At 38.8% G+C, this 18,843-nt stretch overlaps 1 protein-coding gene across 2 annotated transcripts; it reads right to left on the reverse strand.

Annotated features, from left to right (window-relative positions):
* Window positions 1-1,812: 1,812 nt before the first annotated feature.
* LOC149845446 (putative vacuolar membrane protein YML018C) lies at window positions 1,813-17,234 on the reverse strand. Of its 2 annotated transcripts, XM_089997630.1 has the most exons (4): window positions 17,119-17,226; window positions 16,386-17,004; window positions 15,850-16,267; window positions 1,813-2,638 (listed from the first exon to the last, which is right to left on the reverse strand). In XM_089997630.1, the coding sequence occupies exons 2-4, from the start codon at window positions 16,944-16,946 to the stop codon at window positions 2,355-2,357; spliced, it is 1,263 nt and encodes a 420-aa protein (XP_089853756.1). In that variant the 5' UTR covers window positions 16,947-17,004; window positions 17,119-17,226; the 3' UTR covers window positions 1,813-2,354. The 2 variants fall into 2 exon arrangements, with proteins under 2 accessions (XP_089853756.1, XP_089853755.1); XM_089997629.1 differs by having other exon boundaries at window positions 16,386-17,234.
* Between the last annotated feature and the right edge of the window lie 1,609 nt (window positions 17,235-18,843).

Here is an 18,843-nt window from a genome sequence, read left to right on the forward strand (position 1 = left end):
GACCCACTCTCTCTCTCAACTGTCACACGGTGCGATAGAGGTATTCCACTATTTATAATGAGGTTACAAGTTGTTTCCTCTTTTCAAAGGATTCTGTTTTACAAGGAAGCTGCTTAATTAAGCTTTATTCATTAGCAAAAAATTGATTTCCAATAAGAGCCTTATCCTCATTAGAGGAATCCTGGTTGTGGTTCTTATCCGACTTGGCCTTGCTTAATTGAGTAGTTGGACTCTTCTGGGAATCATGTGTGGGCCAGCACATTGGATTGTGGTATGAATCTCATGTTTTGGATCAGCACCGTATGTCTTAACAATTACAGCATACATGTAGATAGGTCTTTTAAGACCTTTAAAAATCAACAGCTCACAATGTATCAAAATTTCATGACTTAAAAAATCTTATTTTTATGTCCAAAAAATATGATCCAAAGCATTATTCCTATCAAATAAACTATGTTGGGTGTATCCATGGGGTCTGATTGAAAAGATACAACCTACAACTATGATTTCTACTATGCGGAAGTAGCAATGCTCACAATATATATATATATATATATATATATATATATATATATATATATATATATATATATATATATATATATATATATATATATATATATATATATATATATAGTTCTCAATGTCACTTGATCCGAATTTGCAGAAATATTTATCAGTACTTGTTACCTAGAAACCATGCCTTGGATCGAATTATTTCAATGAGAAAACTTGAAAAGTTTTATTGTAAAAATAAATGCAATAATGAACCTGTCATGTTTAGATTCCTTCGTAAATGTGTATAAACATAAAATTCTATAATCCAATACATGGTTTTAACTAAATAAACTCTAAGATTACATTCGTAATGTGTAATTTACATAACATGTGATAAAAACATTAAAAGCTAAAATCGTCCTCTCTCTCTCTCTCTCTCTCTCTCTCTCTCTCTCTCTCTCTCTCAAATCCATTATACCCATCCAAGCTTCTAAAATCATGTATCACAGCACAACTAACATTATGCCTATTTTACATATACTTTAAATCCAAATATCACGGAAATATGTAATGCATTTATGATGAGACACAGCAGCCACTTCTAACAAACCAGAAAAAGGCAATGCCATTAGACATTTCTCTCTCTCTCTCTCTCTCTCAAATCCATTATGCCCATCCAAGCTTCTAAAATCTTGTATAACAGCACAACTAACATCAGCCAAATTCTAACCCACACGATGCAGCATTAATATAGTGTATCAAAGTCCAGTTAAAGACAAATTAGCATCTCATTTCTGTCACTGCATTGCTGAATTCATTCAATTTTCTCCATTCCTTCACCAGGCACTCACTATGTAAGTGCAAAACTGCAAAGTGTCCATGCTGGTGCTGGCCCAGGGAACTACAGTAGCTCTCACAAACACCACCTACGATACGGTGAGGCCATCTTTATTACCAAACGCCATATGTTTAGCCGAGAGGAGCAGAGACTTTAATATGTAACTACTTTGTTGGCCTTATGGTCGAACACTCTCTTTTCTTTGTTCAAGACTTTCCGTCTTTTACCAACTCACAAACTGTTTTGAGGCTGGACATATTTTAATATTTTAAAATATATTTCATTAAAATATTATTACAAGATACCAAAAAAAGATTAAAATAATAGCCACATGAATCCATGTTCGTATCATTGTGTCATAGCGTGACCATTTCTGTGACCAGGGTCAAGCGTCCAAAATGGCATGTCCTTGTGACATAGAAACCAATCAAACATCAGAATAGGACAATCAGAAAGTAAAATGGTAACTAAATAAATAAGATATAAGAGAAGAGTTTGATTAGGCTGATCAGTTGAAGTTACAAAAACCTCACCATTGATTATTTTGGTATGTTTAAGATGAACCTGAAGGTCATCATTTAGCAGAAAGGAGAAAAAAGCATCAACTTGCTAGAGGGAAATTTGATTCAACTTTAGCAATTCCTTCACTATTTAGTTCGCAGGATGTAGGCCATTCACTGCTTTTCCGACTTCCCCCCTTCTGTTTAGGAAAAGGCAAGGGCTAATGCTTCCTCTTCCAGAATAAGTGGAACATCTGTGTAGGCACAAATCTGTAGGTATTTCAAGCTTCATTTAGCTTAATCAATTCGCCATGTGTTTTCCTTCACCAATTAAATGCTTAACATTTTACACAGACGAGAGAAAACTTGCATCAAGAACACCTGCCCTGAATACCAGGGCTCCCTAGCCCATCACCAAATGGAGGGCATCACTATACAGTCCTTAGTAATAGATAGAACAATTGCTCACATATGGTAAAAGATAAAGAACACATTACCAGCATTACCAATTTAGGTTTTCAACTAACATCAATGCCTGGTTTGTGATCAGATTCTTCAAGATCTTGCTCAGAGGGACTGGAGGAAGTGCCACAAATGTTTGAAGGAAGATTAATGCCAACAAACCCAAACATGATAGCAGCTCCTCCAATATAATCCAGTAGATGAGGAGCATTGCCCATTAATGAATCTACAACAGCTGCTAGTGGAACCTGAATTGTCAGGCCAGCAGTGGCGACAGTTGTCGTGGTTAACAAAATGGCTTTTGCCCACATATAGTCACTTAGCACATTATCCAGTAGACCTGAACAAGTATGATAAGGAAATGTAAGGCATAAAATTCTAACTTAATCAAACCATTCACATAGCCAGCCAAGTAAAATTTTCCTCCAATATTCTGAAACAGATAAAATGGAGATCTTTCTCGAATGATGCCTTAAACGAGAGCTGAGGCAGTGTGTTACCGGTTCTTATTCAATATGTACAGATAATTCAACATACACAAAAAAAAGATAAATCTTGACATAACAGGCTCATTATGAATGATAAATGATTTTCCCCTCATTTAAAAAAAATCATCATCATCAAACCTTATCCCAACTACATGGGGTTGGCTTTACGAGTCTTATCTCCATTCCTGTCTATCTAGAGATAAAACTTCGGTCACTTTACATTACAATCTTTCATGTCACCTCTAACTGCATCCTTCCAAGTCTTCGGTGGTCTTTCTTCTTCTCGTAGCTCCTTTTACTTGTACCATGTCAACCTTTCTCACATGCAACATGAGAGGTCTTCATTCAACATGTCCAAAAAATTTTAAATGGCACTTAATTATTTTATCCTTTATTCGTCCGACTCCTTGGTGCAATCTAATATATTCATTTTTAATTTTATCCTTTCTTACATAGTTGGCAAACCTGGTGATCCGATTGGGGAATCGTCCGAGTTGGATCGGATTGCCCAACAATTGGGTCACCGATCCAGCCCAAACTTGTTTTAGACAGGTTCGAGTGTGGATCGGCTAAGAATTGCCCAACTCGGCTCACTCAGCCAGTTCATTCCTGAATAAGGCGATTGAGGAGTGAGACATGACTCAGTGAATCGGTACTGATACTCAACGTTGTCACGGACTTTGAACCGATTCGTTTCGATACGAACCGGTTCTCTCTCGCCTCTTCTCGTTTTCTCTCACCCCTTCTGCAACTCCAACCCTAGGGCGATGGCTGTCGACCACTGGTAGTCATCGTCTGATGGGTCACCGGCAGCCAGAAGATCTCTCTCTCTCTCTCTCTCTCTCTCTCTCTCTCTCTCTCTCTCTCTCTCTCTCTCTCTCTCTCTTTGTGTGTGTGTGAGGTGAGCCGATGATCGCTCGCTCTCACTCTAAGAGGCGAGTCGATGCTCGCTCGCACTCTCTCTGCAAGGCAAGCCTTTGAAAGGCGATGCACGATGTACATTTAGGGTTTTTTCACAGTGCGGGATTGTGCACTATGCAGAGTGTGGGATTATGTGGAGTGTGGACAACAAACAAGTAATAACCCCCACATTTAGGGGTTTTTCACCTTTATTTTCTTTGTAATTATTGGTTTACATGTTTATTTTTTACTTGTTTTATTTCTACCTGTGTAGCTTAATTATTAATATTCATTTCATAATTTTTATTATTTTTCTTATGTATGCAGCTATATCAGTTATGAAGCTTATTTATTTTTTATGCAGATATTTTGTAGTTTTTGTTCTTTGATGCTTTGATTTAGTGAATTTATTGCTTGGAGTTTGATTATTTACATTCACAGAAAACATAGTGTTATATTCAATATTTAAGGTACTATTTAAAAAAAACACTAAAAAAATTTATGTCCTAACCCGTCCGAGTTACCGAGTCGACCCGCTGACCCGCAAGTCAAGGGTCGGGAGATCCGAGCCCGAGTCACGGGTTTGCCAACTATGCTTTCTTATAACCCTAGGCATCCATCTTAAAATACGGTATCTCTGCAACATGCACTTTCTCTTTTTGTCACTTTTTAATCGCACAACATTAAGCTCCGTATAATAGTGTTGGTCTTATAGCAGTCTTATAGAAACGTTCTTTCAATCGTGGAGGTACTTTTTTTATCACATAACATCTAGCCTGTCTCTACTCAACCCAACCGGCTTTGATCCTATTAGTGATATCTTCTTAATAGGAGAGTGGTGTATTATGTCACAAAAAAACATACAAAAGAGATGTGTTCTAACAGATGACACAATACTTAAAAGTTATATAACCTGCTTAATGAAGTTTTCACTTCAGCTAATCTGTATACTACAGAACTAGTGTTGCCTACCAATCTGAGTGCACTTCGATCTGGTTTAAATAGAAACCAGCCTGTAATGAACATAAGTGTAAGGAAATAGAGCAGAAGGGCAGGTAAAAAAACAAGCCAGATGCATGATAATACAGCAAGGGTCGTTCATTTTGCACAGATTTCAACTAAAATCAAGTTAATCAACAAGTTATCACCTGACCTGATGAGGAAGACAGGGAAATCATCCCTTCTGGCTCTCTATTGTGGGATTTTTTTGATTAATGCAGCTTGACAACAAACTTTTTCAGAATAGTTTGATGGCCAGCTGGGTTTACACAGCCCTCAAGCATAAGGAGATGCATGTGCTGTCATAATAACAAGAAGATAACAAAACCATGATAGGCCTATTATCTATTCATGTAAACAAGGATAGAGATGCAGGGCACAGGACATGCTTAGTATGACACAGTTTTGCAAAACTAGGATAAGGAGACACGACTATACATATTATATATAAAATGTATGCATATCTATTTTATATTGAAGGTTCTTAATCTAAAGCAACAAAGCATGAATATCATCTTAAGTTCAAAATTTTGAAAATAATTGCATGTTGCTATGATTAATAAATATTGAATAATAAATCCAAGTTAAATTGCATATAGAAAATTGGCAAATTTTAAAAGGAAAAGAATGCAACTACAGAGAATCAAGATCATCAAAAAAAGCAAAAGATAAGGTTAGAGACATGGTGTTAACCATGTCTCACATAGGTTTGCCTGTGTCCATGAAGGGTTGTGGCATGTCCAGCATAGTATCTGGCCATGCTGTAATGGTATGGGAAATACATGCTAAGTAACATAGCCTATCGTTGCAATCTGTCCAACTAGATGAAGAAAATCTTCTAATGAACAAAACCACAACCCCTTGCTTTGACCCACCAATACAGAAGTAGCAAAGGACATATCAAAAGCTTCATGCAAGCAGAGGAATTGGTAAACAAATACACAACAGCATGATGAAAGGGAGAATCCAATATCCAAACTCTTCCACCATTAAATCAGTAACCAACCCACCATGAAGTAGCTTCCAGAAAAAACACCCTAAGGTACCAAGAATTTGGAAAGTGCCATTACTTTTCTAAAAATCTATGAATCCTACAATCTTATTATCGATGTTATAAGCATAAGAAATTAAGGCTAGCAATGGCAGGTGGCCTTTAACTTCAGAAAAGGGTAAGATAGACAAGACTTCCTCAAGAACACACCATGAATCTGTCAATTAAAGAGCTATGTTAATGTAAAATAATTGAAAATAGGCTGCCTTCATCCTTTCATTATTGCATAGAGGTAATATCTACACAAGAATTCTCTCAAAAAAATATCTAGACAAGAATTACCCAATCATTTGAAGACTAGATCAGCAAAAGTATTTCATGGAGGGATTCATATATAATTCTTAAATCGTGTAACTGAAAACCCTGGGTAGCTGCAACAGTTCATGGTGGATTTCATTTGACATTAGAAGGCTCAGTTTTACCTAATGATACTGAAGATAAATGAAAATACATTCATCTAGTAATTGATAACAATAGCTTTCTTGGTACAATAAGCTTCAGTTTTACAATTTGATATCGAGCATAAATAATAATACATTCATCCAATACATAATAACAATAGCAACATTATTTCCAGAATCTCAAGCTTGGGCCAAAAATAAATTTAACACTAAAAAGGTTTATGTTAGGATTACGGAATCTCAAGGTTTGTGCTAACACTAATAAGTAGAGCTTGTAAGATCTGCTCTTCCGAGCTTCAGCATGGACTATGGAAGGTTCTGGCCTTCAAAGAAAGAAATTCGGACAAAAGTTCTCTACAATAGTGAAAGAAGTTTCTAGAAAGGTGAGAGCTCCCAGGAGAATGTCTAAGATAACTACAACCTATGTCACAGGGACTCTCCAACTAGGTTCCGCACCCGCGTCGCACCTGCACCTGCACCCGCATCCGATGCGGTCAACCTGACCCTGGGTGCAGTCAGAGCACCCAGGGTCATTTATGTCCAACTTTTGGACTTGGACTTTATATATATATATATATATATATATATATATATATATATATATATATATATATATATATATATAATTTTTTATATTTTTGCCGCACCCCCGCACCCATGTTGTTAAAATACAGTATGTGTATGGATCTGGATCCAGATCCATACGCACGTTAAATAACACACGCACAATATTGTTTCATTAATGGCATTTATGTAATATCGTCTATTGTATATTTACCTTTACTTCATAAAGATTAGGGCTTAGTGGTTGTGTGTGCTTGAGCCGCCCCAGCCAAATGCACATCTCTCTCTCCCTCTCTCTCTGCTTTCTATTTTCGGTGCAGATTGGACTGCGGTAGAGTCTTCTCAAGACATCTCATATGGTATCAAAGCTACGGTTGCAGAACCCTACCAGAGAATCATTTTAACGAGATCTTTGTTTCCTGTGGTATCTTTTAAATCAAGATCCCTGTCGGTAAAAGTTTCTGGCCCTCTTTTCCTTTGATTCAAAGCATCACGCACAGCTTGTTTCTGGCCCTCTTCTCCTTCGATTCAAAGCATCACGCACAACCCTTGATATTCTTTTCTTAAACCTCTGTCGTAAGTTCCCTTAATTCTTTTCCTTTTGTTGTACGTCTTCTTTTCTCGATTCTGTTTTCTTTAACTTATCGTTATTTGTCTTTTATCCCTAAGTCAATAAGTTATATCAGATAATCAATATCGTTGCTCTATTCTGCGTTTCTTTTTCTCTTTTACTTGACGTCATTGGTATCAGGTTGTGATTTCCCTTTTTAATCTACAACTTACACAAGTCTGAATCGTTTCCTTTGTATTCCATTTTTTTTTCTTTCTTCTTTTTATATATTGCTGAACGTCAGTCACTGTTATATCATTCCCGAACTTGTATCTCTGTGCGTAGCAGTAAAACCAGTTTTGTGCTTATCTGCGCAACATCTATAGGCAGCCTATAACTGTTTAGATTCAAAAAAAAAATCATTTCTTCCCTTCCGACCTGTTTGCTTATTCATTGTTTCATCGACACGGATTCCTTTTTGTCATCCGATCCCTCTGCAAATTTCTTAAATCAGCTTGTTACAGAAAAACTTATTCATTCTAATTTCTTGACATGGAAGAGACAAATACTTCCATTTATACGAAGTCAGGATCTCGATGAACATCTGGATGGTTCCGTTCCTGTACCATCACGGCTTATTTTGCAAGAAACCAATGATGAGAAGGGTGACATTATTACCAAATCTATTAAAAATCCAGAGTATACAGGTTGGAGAAAGCGGGATCAATCTTTGGTGGCTTATATTACGTCAACCCTCTCTCAAGAAGTGTTGGCGACACTTTCAGATGATTGCACTGCAGCAGAACTATGGAGTAAGCTTTCTCAGACATACTCTCAGATATTAGAAGCTCGGCTTATGTACTTGAAAAATGAGTTTCAGAGTTTGAAGAAAGGCTCAATGACAATTATGGAATACATAGGCCGCATGAAGAGTATCACTGACCAACTGGCTGTTATTTGAAGTGCTATTTCAGATAAAGATAAAGTACAACAACTTCTTAATAGATTGAGCCCTGATTTTGACATGTTTACCACAGCTTTGTCATGTCTTCCCCACTTGCCCAACTTTGACGAACTTCAGGCAAAACTTATTCAGCATGAGATGATTATGAAACAAAGGGCAGAAGAAAATGAATCAGCCCGTTCTCACTTAGTCTTGGCCATGGACACTTCTGTTGGCTTTGGACGAGGATATGGCGGCAATCAAGGAGGCAGGAGCCGATGACGTTTTGGGCAGGGAGGACGTGGTATTTTGCCTACATCAAATAGTTCAGGTGTCTTTAATGCAGGGAATCAGAGGAGAGTGTCCACTTGCTTCTTATGTAACAAACGAGGACATGTGAAAGTCGATTGCTGGTTTAAATTATAGAACAAAGGAAAAATAAACAAAATTGAAAATAAGCCAGCTACGATTATGGACTCGAAAGCACCATCTGTAGATGTGCAACAACTTTTACTATCTGCATTGTCACAAATGACGATCAAGCAAAATGAACAAGGAGAATGATATGTTGATTCTGGTGCTGCCACACATGTCACGGGTAATACGGGTAAGTTATCTCACTTATTGCCTTATCTTGAAAAAGGTAGTATAGTTACGGGAGATGAAACTTATTACTCCATCAGTCATATTGGCAATGCACATATTCTTCTGTCAAAGTCTTCACTTCACTTGTCAAATGTCCTTCTTGCTCCTAATATTAAAAAGAACTTTGTCACTGTGGCTAAACTTGTTGACGATATGAATTCTTCAGTCGAATTTACTCCCTCCTCTGTTTATGTTAAGGATCCTCGAACGAAGGAGACGTTCGCTAAGGGGGAGCAACGAGAAAACATGTACGTCTTCAAGGAGATTTCCTCAGTTCCAGTTCTCCAGTTGGAGTCGTCCAAGCATTCTTCAGTATCTTCACCTTCAGAGTCTTTGTCTTTCCGTCCATTACAAGTTTTTGATTCATCTCATTGCAACAAGCCAGATATCTGGCACAGTCGCTTGGGACATTGTAGTCGGGGTTTCATTGAAAAACTTGTATCTGATGGTCTTTTTCCAAAGTCTAGTTTATGTTCTTTTTTAGAGAATAAAAAATGTCCATCTTGTGCACTCTGCAAAAGCCATGTTCTTCCTTTTCATGTTATTAATAAAAGAGCTTCAAAGCCATTTGAAATTGTTTCTTCCGATGTTTGGGGACCTGCTCCTATTCCTTCTCTCTCTGGCAGTCGTTACTATGTTATATTTATTGATTCTTATTCTCGCTATACTTGAATATATTTCTTGAAACATAAGCATGAAGTTTTCTGAATATTTCGAGAATTCCATTCGATAGTCAACACAAAGTTTTCCTGTAATATTGTGCATTTACAATGTGATGGTGGAGGAGAGTATTCATCGAATGAGTTTATTGCTTTTCTTCGAGATAAAGGTATAAGTCGACAAGTTTATTGCCCCCATACCCCTCAACAAAATGGGGTTCAGAGATGAAACACCTGCAAATTGTCGAAAGTGCGATGAACATGTTACATGACAGCAATGTACCTATTGGTCTCTGGACAAAAGTTTTTCATACATTTGTTTATGTCATAAATGGTCTTCCTATGGCACTTCTCGATCAGAAATCCCCTTATTATACTTTATTTGGGCAACATCCCTCTTATGATGAGTTGCGTGTTTTTGGTTGTGTATTTTATGTACATATTTATTCATCTTTGCGAAATAAGTTCCAGGACAAGGCCGCTATGTGCAGATTTGTTGGGTATGCAGATGAATACAAAGGCTATTGATGCTATGACTCTACCACAAAACGTATTAGGACCTCTCGGAATGTTGTTTTTGATGAACAAAATTTTCAGATCAATGACTCAGAACCGTTTTCATCTCGAGCATTAGAGGTGTATGATCCATGGATGAGCGCAACCTTTTTTGCTAATACAGGAGAGACATGTCAGACGCCTTGTCCTTCCTTCAACTTGAATAAGGAGTTGAGTAACACACAGATCCATACCGAGCCATCCTTCGTTGAGCCACCTCCAGTTGAACGCTTTTCTGGACAGGTCTACACTAGAAGGGACATAAATACAGGGCTGAGAGATGTGAAAATCGTTTCTAGTCATCCGACTCAAAGGTCGTCATGCATCAGGCACCCTATTCAGCGATGGGTGAGTTATGAGACATTTTCTCTTGATTTTCGGTTGTTTATGTCTCAACTCACAAAACAGAATGAACCCACTTGTTTTAATCAAGCTATTCAATCCCGTCATTGGATTGAGGCTATGAATGAAGAAATGGAAGCTCTTCATGAGTTCCAGACTTAGGAAGTAGTACCTCGGCCAGAAGGAAAGAATGTAGTTGGCTCAAAATGGGTTTATAAGACAAAATATAAGCCCGAAGGAAGTATTGACAGATACAAGGCACGGCTTGTTGCTCAGGAATTCACGAAATAATACGGTAAAGATTACGATGAAACTTTTAGTCCGGTTGTCAAAATGGGCACAATTCGTGTCATCATATCCTTAGCAGTCGACCGAGGATGGAAGCTTAGTCAAATGGATGTTAAAAATGCATTCTTGCATGGGGCTCTAAAGGAGGAAGTATATATGGAGCAACCTCCTGGGTATGCCGAGAAGGATCCTACTGCCTGGGTGTGCAAGCTAAGGAAATCTCTATATGGGTTGAAACATGCGTCTCGTTCTTGGTTTGAAAGTTTCTCCATGCAAATTCAAGGCTACGGCTTTAGAAGATGCTCTCTGGACCACTCGCTCTTTATTTACCAGGAGACAGACATAGTTACACTTCTTATATATGTTGATGATATTGTGATCACGGGGAGCTCAGATAATCATGTGCAAGAAATGAAGCGGTTTTTGATGAAAACTTTCAAAATGAAAGATTTAGGGGAGTTGAGATACTTCCTTGGTGTAGAGGTTGACAAACAAGAAAACACATTGACACTTATGCAACAAAAATACACTCTTGATCTTCTGGAAAGAGCCGGGACGACGAATTGCAAACTTGTCAACACTATGAGTGTACTACATCAAAGGCTGAGCTCTGAAGATGGCCACTTTTGTATCAATCCTATAACGTATAGAAGTCTCGTAGGGATGTTGCAGTATTTGACTTTTACCAGACCTGATATAGTTTATGTTGTCAATCAGGTATCTCAGTTTATGCATGCTCCAACAGAAGGTCATATGGAAGTTGTGAGGCGTATTGTACGCTATTTGAAAGGAACTATAGGAGACGGACTTGTTTACCGCAAAAACAATAACCTACATACAGGACATGAACTCATCACTTATACAGACGCAGATTGGGCAGGGGATCCAGATGAGAGACGTCCCGTCTCTGGATACTGTGTATACATTGGACACAGTTTAGTGTCTTGGAGCAGTAAAAAACAAAAGGCAGTGGCACGATCGAGTACAGAGGCAGAATACAGGTCGATGGCCGCAGGCACGACAGAAGTTACATGGATTAGACACTTATTGAGTGACCTTGGGGAGACAATTATTCGATCATTTATCTTATGAGACAATCAAAACGCAATCAATATTGCATGCAACCCTATTCAGCATAGCATAACGAAGCATATTGAGATTGATCAACATTTTATACGGTAGAAAGTCGAGATGAAAGAGATAGAACTACGTCATGTTCGAACAGAAGATCAATAGGCAGACTTGTTTACCAAGGGGTTAACAGGACGTCAATTTTGGCTATTGAAGAACAAGTTGTACATGCTCCAAAACCACGTACAACTTGAGAGAGGGTGTTAAAATACAGTATGCATATGGATCTGGATCCAGATCCATACTCACGTTAAAGAACACACGCACAATATTGTTTCATTAATGGCATTTCTGTAATATCGTCTATTGTATATTTACCTTTACTTTATAAAGATTAGGGCTTAGTGGTCGTGTGTGCTTGAGCCGCCCCAGCCAATTGCACATCTCTCTCTCTCCCTCTCTCTCTGCTTTCTGTTTTCGGTGCAGATTGGACTGCGATAGAGTCTTCTCAAGACATCTCATACATGTGACATAGACTACAACAAGATAAAATTCCAGGAGTATAATAGGGATCTACTCATCCAAGGGGCTGTTTGGGACCATAGATATGCAGGCTCCCTGGGGTTTACTGGAATCATTGTCTTAGATTAAAGAATAGCAAGCTGGCTGAAAGAGAGAGATTAGGAGCTAATGGCTGAAGCTCTGTCTATTTGCCATGGGCCTGTGTCAAATGAAACTATAGAAGAAAACACGGCTGAATTAGGCTATATTCTTGGTACAGATAAAACTGACCTAGTTAAATATAACCTTAAGGGTTGCAAAGTTAACGTCAAGTCTCAAACTCACGTAAGGAAGAATCCTGATGTAATTCAACTTGGTTAAATTGGACTGAGAGTTGAATTCAATTTCACGTTGAATATTACTGGGATTGATTGGACTTGAACCAATATTTGCAATTGATAAACTCGTACCAGCTTCAGTTTTCAGATAAACTTGTTAAAGGCATAGAGAACCAACTAAGTGGGTTTATGCCAATTGAACTTTAAACCTGATTAGTTGAACTTAAGTGGAATGTTTAGGATATGGACTTCATTAAAGTAAGCAATCAATCTCTGTTATAGTGCTCTATCTACAGCCCCACCTGTTATTTGAAGGAAAGTTTTGTAGTGGATGCTCTAGATAAACAAAATGCTTCCTCACGAAAAGTCCTTTTGGCTTTTTTCAAGAAATCCACACCAAAAAGTTTGGTTTCAGTGCTTGTGATAGTGAGCTCTCTTCTACAAGCAAGGTGTTGCTTTGCTTCAAGCTGCATAGGTAAGAATAACTTTCCTTATTGTGGTTCAACTAGCAAAAAACATTTCAACACAAGGTCCAACAAATGGCTCAATTAGCCAGACAGTGGCAAACACAAGCATTTAAAAATTCATACAATGCACCATAGGAACCAAATTGTGCTCAGCAGACTCTAAGAGTAAATAATTTGAATTCATAAAGGGCTTTCATCTATGTCACCTGGGTACGGGTGCAGGTGCGGGTACAGGTACCGGTATAGAGGGTACGACACGGAAATTCCAAAAAATGTGGGTACGGGGACACAACTATATATATATATATATTAAATATAACATAAATACAAAATAAATTCAAAATAAACTGATATAATCTAAATACATATGCTATATCTAAAATATATATTATATACTGAAAATATAAAGTTATAAACTGAAAATATAATTATAAATTATAAATTGAATACAAACTTGTATGTACGGAGGGTAAAATGGTGTGTCCAGGTGTCTGACGCGTGTCAACACGGGTACGGAGGGCAAAATGGAGTGTCTGTGTGACATAGCTTTCAATGGACAGAGAGGTCAACTAGGCCATGTTTACAGGCAGCGTTGGTTCATCAATCAAAATGGTCTGTTTCATGGCTAAAACCTAGGTCATCCACAGCTCTGAAAAGATTTATGATGCATATAAAGTTGGTTGCCTTGTGGACCTAAATTGAAGCACTTTTGGACTATACAGACTAGAAAAATGACACTAATGTGAAAACAGTAATAATAACTCCTAGGCTATGTCACATAGGTACGGGTGCGGCACTTTAAAAATACTTGCGTGCGGGTGGGTATATATATATATATATAAAGGTTTGGTAGGCTTGACCTGACCCGACTTGCCCCACCCCAACTCGAGCCCAGGCAGGTTCTCGAGCCCCGTCCCCTCTCTCTCTCGCTGGGCGGAGGAGGTCTTCTCTCTCTCTCATTCTTCCCCTCTCTTTCTTGTTCTTCCCGATTGAGGGGAGAGAGGGGAAGACTCTCTCTCTCTCTCTCATACTTTCCCTCTCTCTTTCTCATTCTTCGCAATTAAGGGGAGAGAGGGGAAGACTCTCTCTCTCTCTCTTTGTGCCTGCTGAGCTAGGGATCAACTCTGTCCGTTGTGCGAAGCCCTTACGAGCTAACAAGCCAGGCCGGGTTAAGCTCAGTACTCGACACGAGTCGGGTTCGAGCAAGGTCGGCTCGAGCTCGAACCTGATTCGTGACTGACCATTTGGGACAAAACCCTGGGTGCGGGTTGACCACACTCAGGGTTTATTGACAGCACCGAGTGCCGCACCCGCACCCACATCGTGTCGATGTCAATGCAGCGGCCTATTTGGCGAGTCTATGTGACATAGCTCCTAAGGATCAACTTGATTATGTAAATGTTTTATAAATGATGTGTATTAGTGAAGTTCACAAGGGCTTCTAAATGACACTTAAGGATCTACTATCATTAAGAATGATATTTTCAAACACACAAACATAATGCAAAGTGATAGTTCACAGCATAGTTGGCAAACTCGCGACTTGGGCTCGGACCGCCCAATCCTTGACTCGCGAGTCAGTAGGCTGACTCAGTGACTCGGACGAGTGAGGACTCTATATTTTATAGTGTAAGCACATGAATAAGACATGAAAATAACTTAACTTCAAGCTAATATGTCAACAGTTAAGTTACAAAAACATATAATTATACATGATTATTAACTTTTTACATTGAACAATATTAGATTCTTTATAACAAGTGACTTTATATAAGAATTTTGCATTCAAATCATAAAATACATGATAAAAAAATTATAACCGGCATTAGAATAGGTAATCTGAATAGGTGACCCATTAGGGTTCCGATCCGAGTCGATTCTTCGGGTTTGCCAACTAGATTCACATATGTGAACTGGTGATGTGAGAAGCAAAATATCTGTTTATAGCAGTGTTAGCAATGACCCCATCAAGTAGTTTGGAACAAATGCAACTTTATATAATATATGTATATAAGGTTAATTTAACATTAAACTAGTTGTGTTTAACATTAGATAGATTCAACCGTATGAAAATAACTAAAATACCCTCAAAAGAATAGTACTTTAGGAAATGCATGGCTACTTTTTGGGCATTACAGGTCTTTTGAACTTGAAGGAAATTAAAAGTCAAACACCTTTTTCAAAAAAGCAACTTTATGAATCCATCAAATTTAGCTTTTTGACCTCAAAAAGTATCCACACATTTTAAAAAATGCGGCTTTTTTAAAGGTATTTTAGTCATTTTAACATGGTTTAATTCATCTAATGTTAAACACAACAGCTTTAATGTTGTGTTTGACTTAGTAAGATCAATGAAGCTAACAACATGAAACCCAATGTGAACTCGAGCTTACAAAATATAATACAGAATTATGACATCACATTTATTTGAAGGCACCTTCTAGCCTCATTTCATATTCAAGGACATGGATTCTCTTTCATGTTTCCCTTGTTTGCAGTTTGTACCTGTCTAATGATGCAGCAGACCGGACCTATCAGGTCAAGATAATGCTGGCACTAAGCAAAAATCTGGTCAAATTTAGGTCCCCAATAATCTCATATGCTATTGAAATCACCATTTATCAATGGTTTAGAGGGTTGTGGGAAAGAGAAAAATAAGGGGCCTATAAAAGTAGGAAACTTGAGAAAAAACAACACAGATTTTTTCGTTCATACATGCATCTATGAACAAAAAATAGAAAAGGAGACAGACAGCACAACAAGAACCACTGGCGCATTGAAATACTGACCTTTTCCAACAATGAGGCCAACCTGCTTCCAACTGAGATCGTGAAAGGGCTCCCATCCAGTGAAATTCAACAGAAGAGCTACAGGAAAGAAAATCAAGAGGTTGGAAAGCCCGAGATACCCGAGGAACTCTGCCATGCTGACCTGAACTTCTCCTTTATCTTCGTCCGGGATCTTCTTCCTTATTAATGTGATGTAAACAGCATAAAACGCTGCTGACACAAGCGCTAAAACATCGCCAAGCACCGGGTTTGTAGCAACGCTACTCTCTGAGCCTGAATCACCTAAACTAACGATCACCGTCCCCGCCATACAAAGAAGAACGCTGATCAACTTCACCCAAGTAAACATCTCACCCAAGAATGCTAAAGCGACCAAGAAAGTAAAAAGACTAGAAGCACTGCTCAAGATGGTATTCGACTGCAGAGCACAAACTCCACAAAATTAAACAATCATTACCAGAACATTCGTGTTCTTCGTGCATGCGTTTCAAATTTGCTACAAGAAAGAGGAAAAAAATATTGAACTTGATGCTTACAGTAACAGTGGTGTACTTCAAGGAGAGATTAAACGTCAGCTGAGCCAGAAACCAAAATGGGCTAATCAAGAGACTGATCCTTGCTACTCCGCGGCGATTCAGACGTGGTTTCGCGTCCGATTTCAATTCAATGACATTTTCGAATTCGCTGGCTTCAGTCTGCACCATCAACGACTCAATCACGTCATCTGGCAATCCCATCTTGCTCACCGCCTCTTTGCCGGATTCTGATACTCTGCCTGAATTATCGTCGAACCCCGAATTCGAAGAATTCTCACCCAATAGATCGATTTTCTCAGAATCTTTCGAAGGTGGTGAATTGCGATTATCCTCGGAACTACGCCTAAACCCCAATTTGCCGATCGAGGGCTCCAAGTAGCGCCCGATCTCGACGATGGGGATGTAAATTATGAAGAGCGAATTGCAGATATACGTGATTAGGAAGGGAGAGACGCCCGAATCGACGACGGATTGAACGATGTAGCTGGCGGCAATCCAGATTGTGGCCACGAGGAAGATGAAAAACAGCCCTAATGCCCATCCCCAAGCTCGGCTCATCATGTTGGACTCGAAGCCCAATCGAATTCTGGTTCGAATCCACCAGTAACAGGATTGTAATCTACGCAAATTTCATGATTTGGAGATACCCAATTCACAAAATCCCTTGGAATCGACAAAACAAATTCGAAATCCAGAAAAGGCTAGAAAAATATGATTCAATTGCAGAACAAACCTGATAGAACCAAATAGGAACAAACCGAACCACTCTGATCTTGAGAAGGAGGAGAAGAGACCTCTCTCTCTCTCTCTCTCTCTCTCTCTCTCTCTCTCTCTTTCTCTCTCTCTCTCTCTCCGGTTTGCAGGGACTCGGTGGGAGAACGACGAGGAGGAAAAGGGCAGGATAAAATGGGTCCGGTACCCGATGGACCACAAATAGGATTCAGAGAGATCCAACTCACATTGTTGGATCCAGATAGAGAATTATCCCAATCCAAATTGGATCCAGGATATACATGGTCAGGCATTGCCTGATCTGGACCGGGAATTTGGTAAACATACATGGCTACATCCAAGTAGGAAACAGGTCTAACTCAAACCCATTTTATAATTTTCACTTTGAACTAATAAATTTGATCTATTTTCACCAAATCTAGCATTTCAAAACACTCAAATTCGATCTAGACTTTAGATTTTATTTTGTATTTTAGCCAGATTCGGAGCCGGACTCACTTTCCAAAGATCCGACACAGTGTCCCGATGGTGTTGGGGCTCATGAAATATGAAATATGCTTCTTCTCTGTCCGTTTGATTCACGGACAGAGAAGAACAGTGTGTCCTATCCTGTCCTGTTCACAGACAGCTCTGGATGCGCGAACGGAAAACAGTTTTTTTTTTTTTTCATAGTGTCTACGCTGTTTCAGGAGGGAGGGCGGAATAGCGAGGACAGGGGGACACACGTCCCGTGTTTGTGTAGGTGCGTGGTCGGGTGTGAGCCCCACTTGATGGGCATCCCGTCAAAACAAACGCCCCTTAGTGAGAAACTGTAACTTTTTTAGATTTTTTTTTTTTACACATCTGACCCTCCAGATGTGCTCTACATGTTTGGTTTAGTAGTAACTGACTATTGAACTATGTTTTCTTAGATGTGCATGTCATTTTCTTAGGGTTGGAAAATCAACATTTTCGACTTTCAAAAAATTGTTTTTTTTAATGTCAAAAATACAATATAAGGGTTAATGCCTAGTTGAACATTTAATCGGGTCGGGTTTTTAGTCAGATTTGGGTGTTAGTCAGATTTAGGTTCGGGTTTGAATGCAAGACTTAATACCAAACCCAGATCTGATTATTAATCCGATCCAAATTTGACTACCAAACTCTCTTAATGGACTTGGATTGGGGTTGCACCTGCCGTTTACATCCCTATTCCTTACCCACAACGGCAGCAAATATTTTCCCATGTTCAACAGTGTGAGCACGAATAAGTAATGCAAGGCTGTAGGAAGATCATTTCTGAAACCTACAGATTTGATGTTAAAACCAGACTATGAACTAAAGTATTTAAGAAAAAAACATGAATCACGGAAAAGTAAATTATCCAGCACAACTGAAATGAAAAAAAGTTTAACAGACATGACATTGTCTCGGTACGATCCATCTTTGACACTAGTGTTCTTCTTGTGGCCACTAACCATCGAACCCTAATGCCCTCGGTCCTTCAAATACTTTTCTTCTCGGGCTTTTATTCCTAGCTGTATAGAGGTGGTCTGCAAAGCTTGGAGTTCTGACATTCGAGGTTGCCCCATGTTTTGGGTGGTGTCTAGACGTCAATTGAAGGAATGGAAGAAGCACATGGTGGGTGACCTGCAGAATAGAAAAGAGAAGATCAAGGTTGCCATCGAGGATCTTCAGCCTCGTATTGATCACGGCTAGCCTCAGGTGATTAACCAGGAACTCAAGC

Source organism: Nuphar pumila, chromosome 2 (genome assembly GCF_984573655.1).
Source record: "Nuphar pumila chromosome 2, dmNupPumi1.hap1.1, whole genome shotgun sequence".
NCBI lineage: Eukaryota > Viridiplantae > Streptophyta > Magnoliopsida > Nymphaeales > Nymphaeaceae > Nuphar > Nuphar pumila.

Bases quoted from the DNA above. Each gene is read 5' to 3' on its own strand.
- LOC149845446 (XM_089997629.1), bottom strand. From the start codon at position 16,946: ATGATGAGCCGAGCTTGGGGATGGGCATTAGGGCTGTTTTTCATCTTC. The intron at 16,268-16,385 runs GTAAGCATCAAG...TGTGCTCTGCAG, and splicing joins TGAAGTACACCACTGTTACT to TCGAATACCATCTTGAGCAG. The intron at 2,639-15,849 runs GTCAGTATTTCA...ATACTTGTTCAG, and splicing joins TGGCCTCATTGTTGGAAAAG to GTCTACTGGATAATGTGCTA.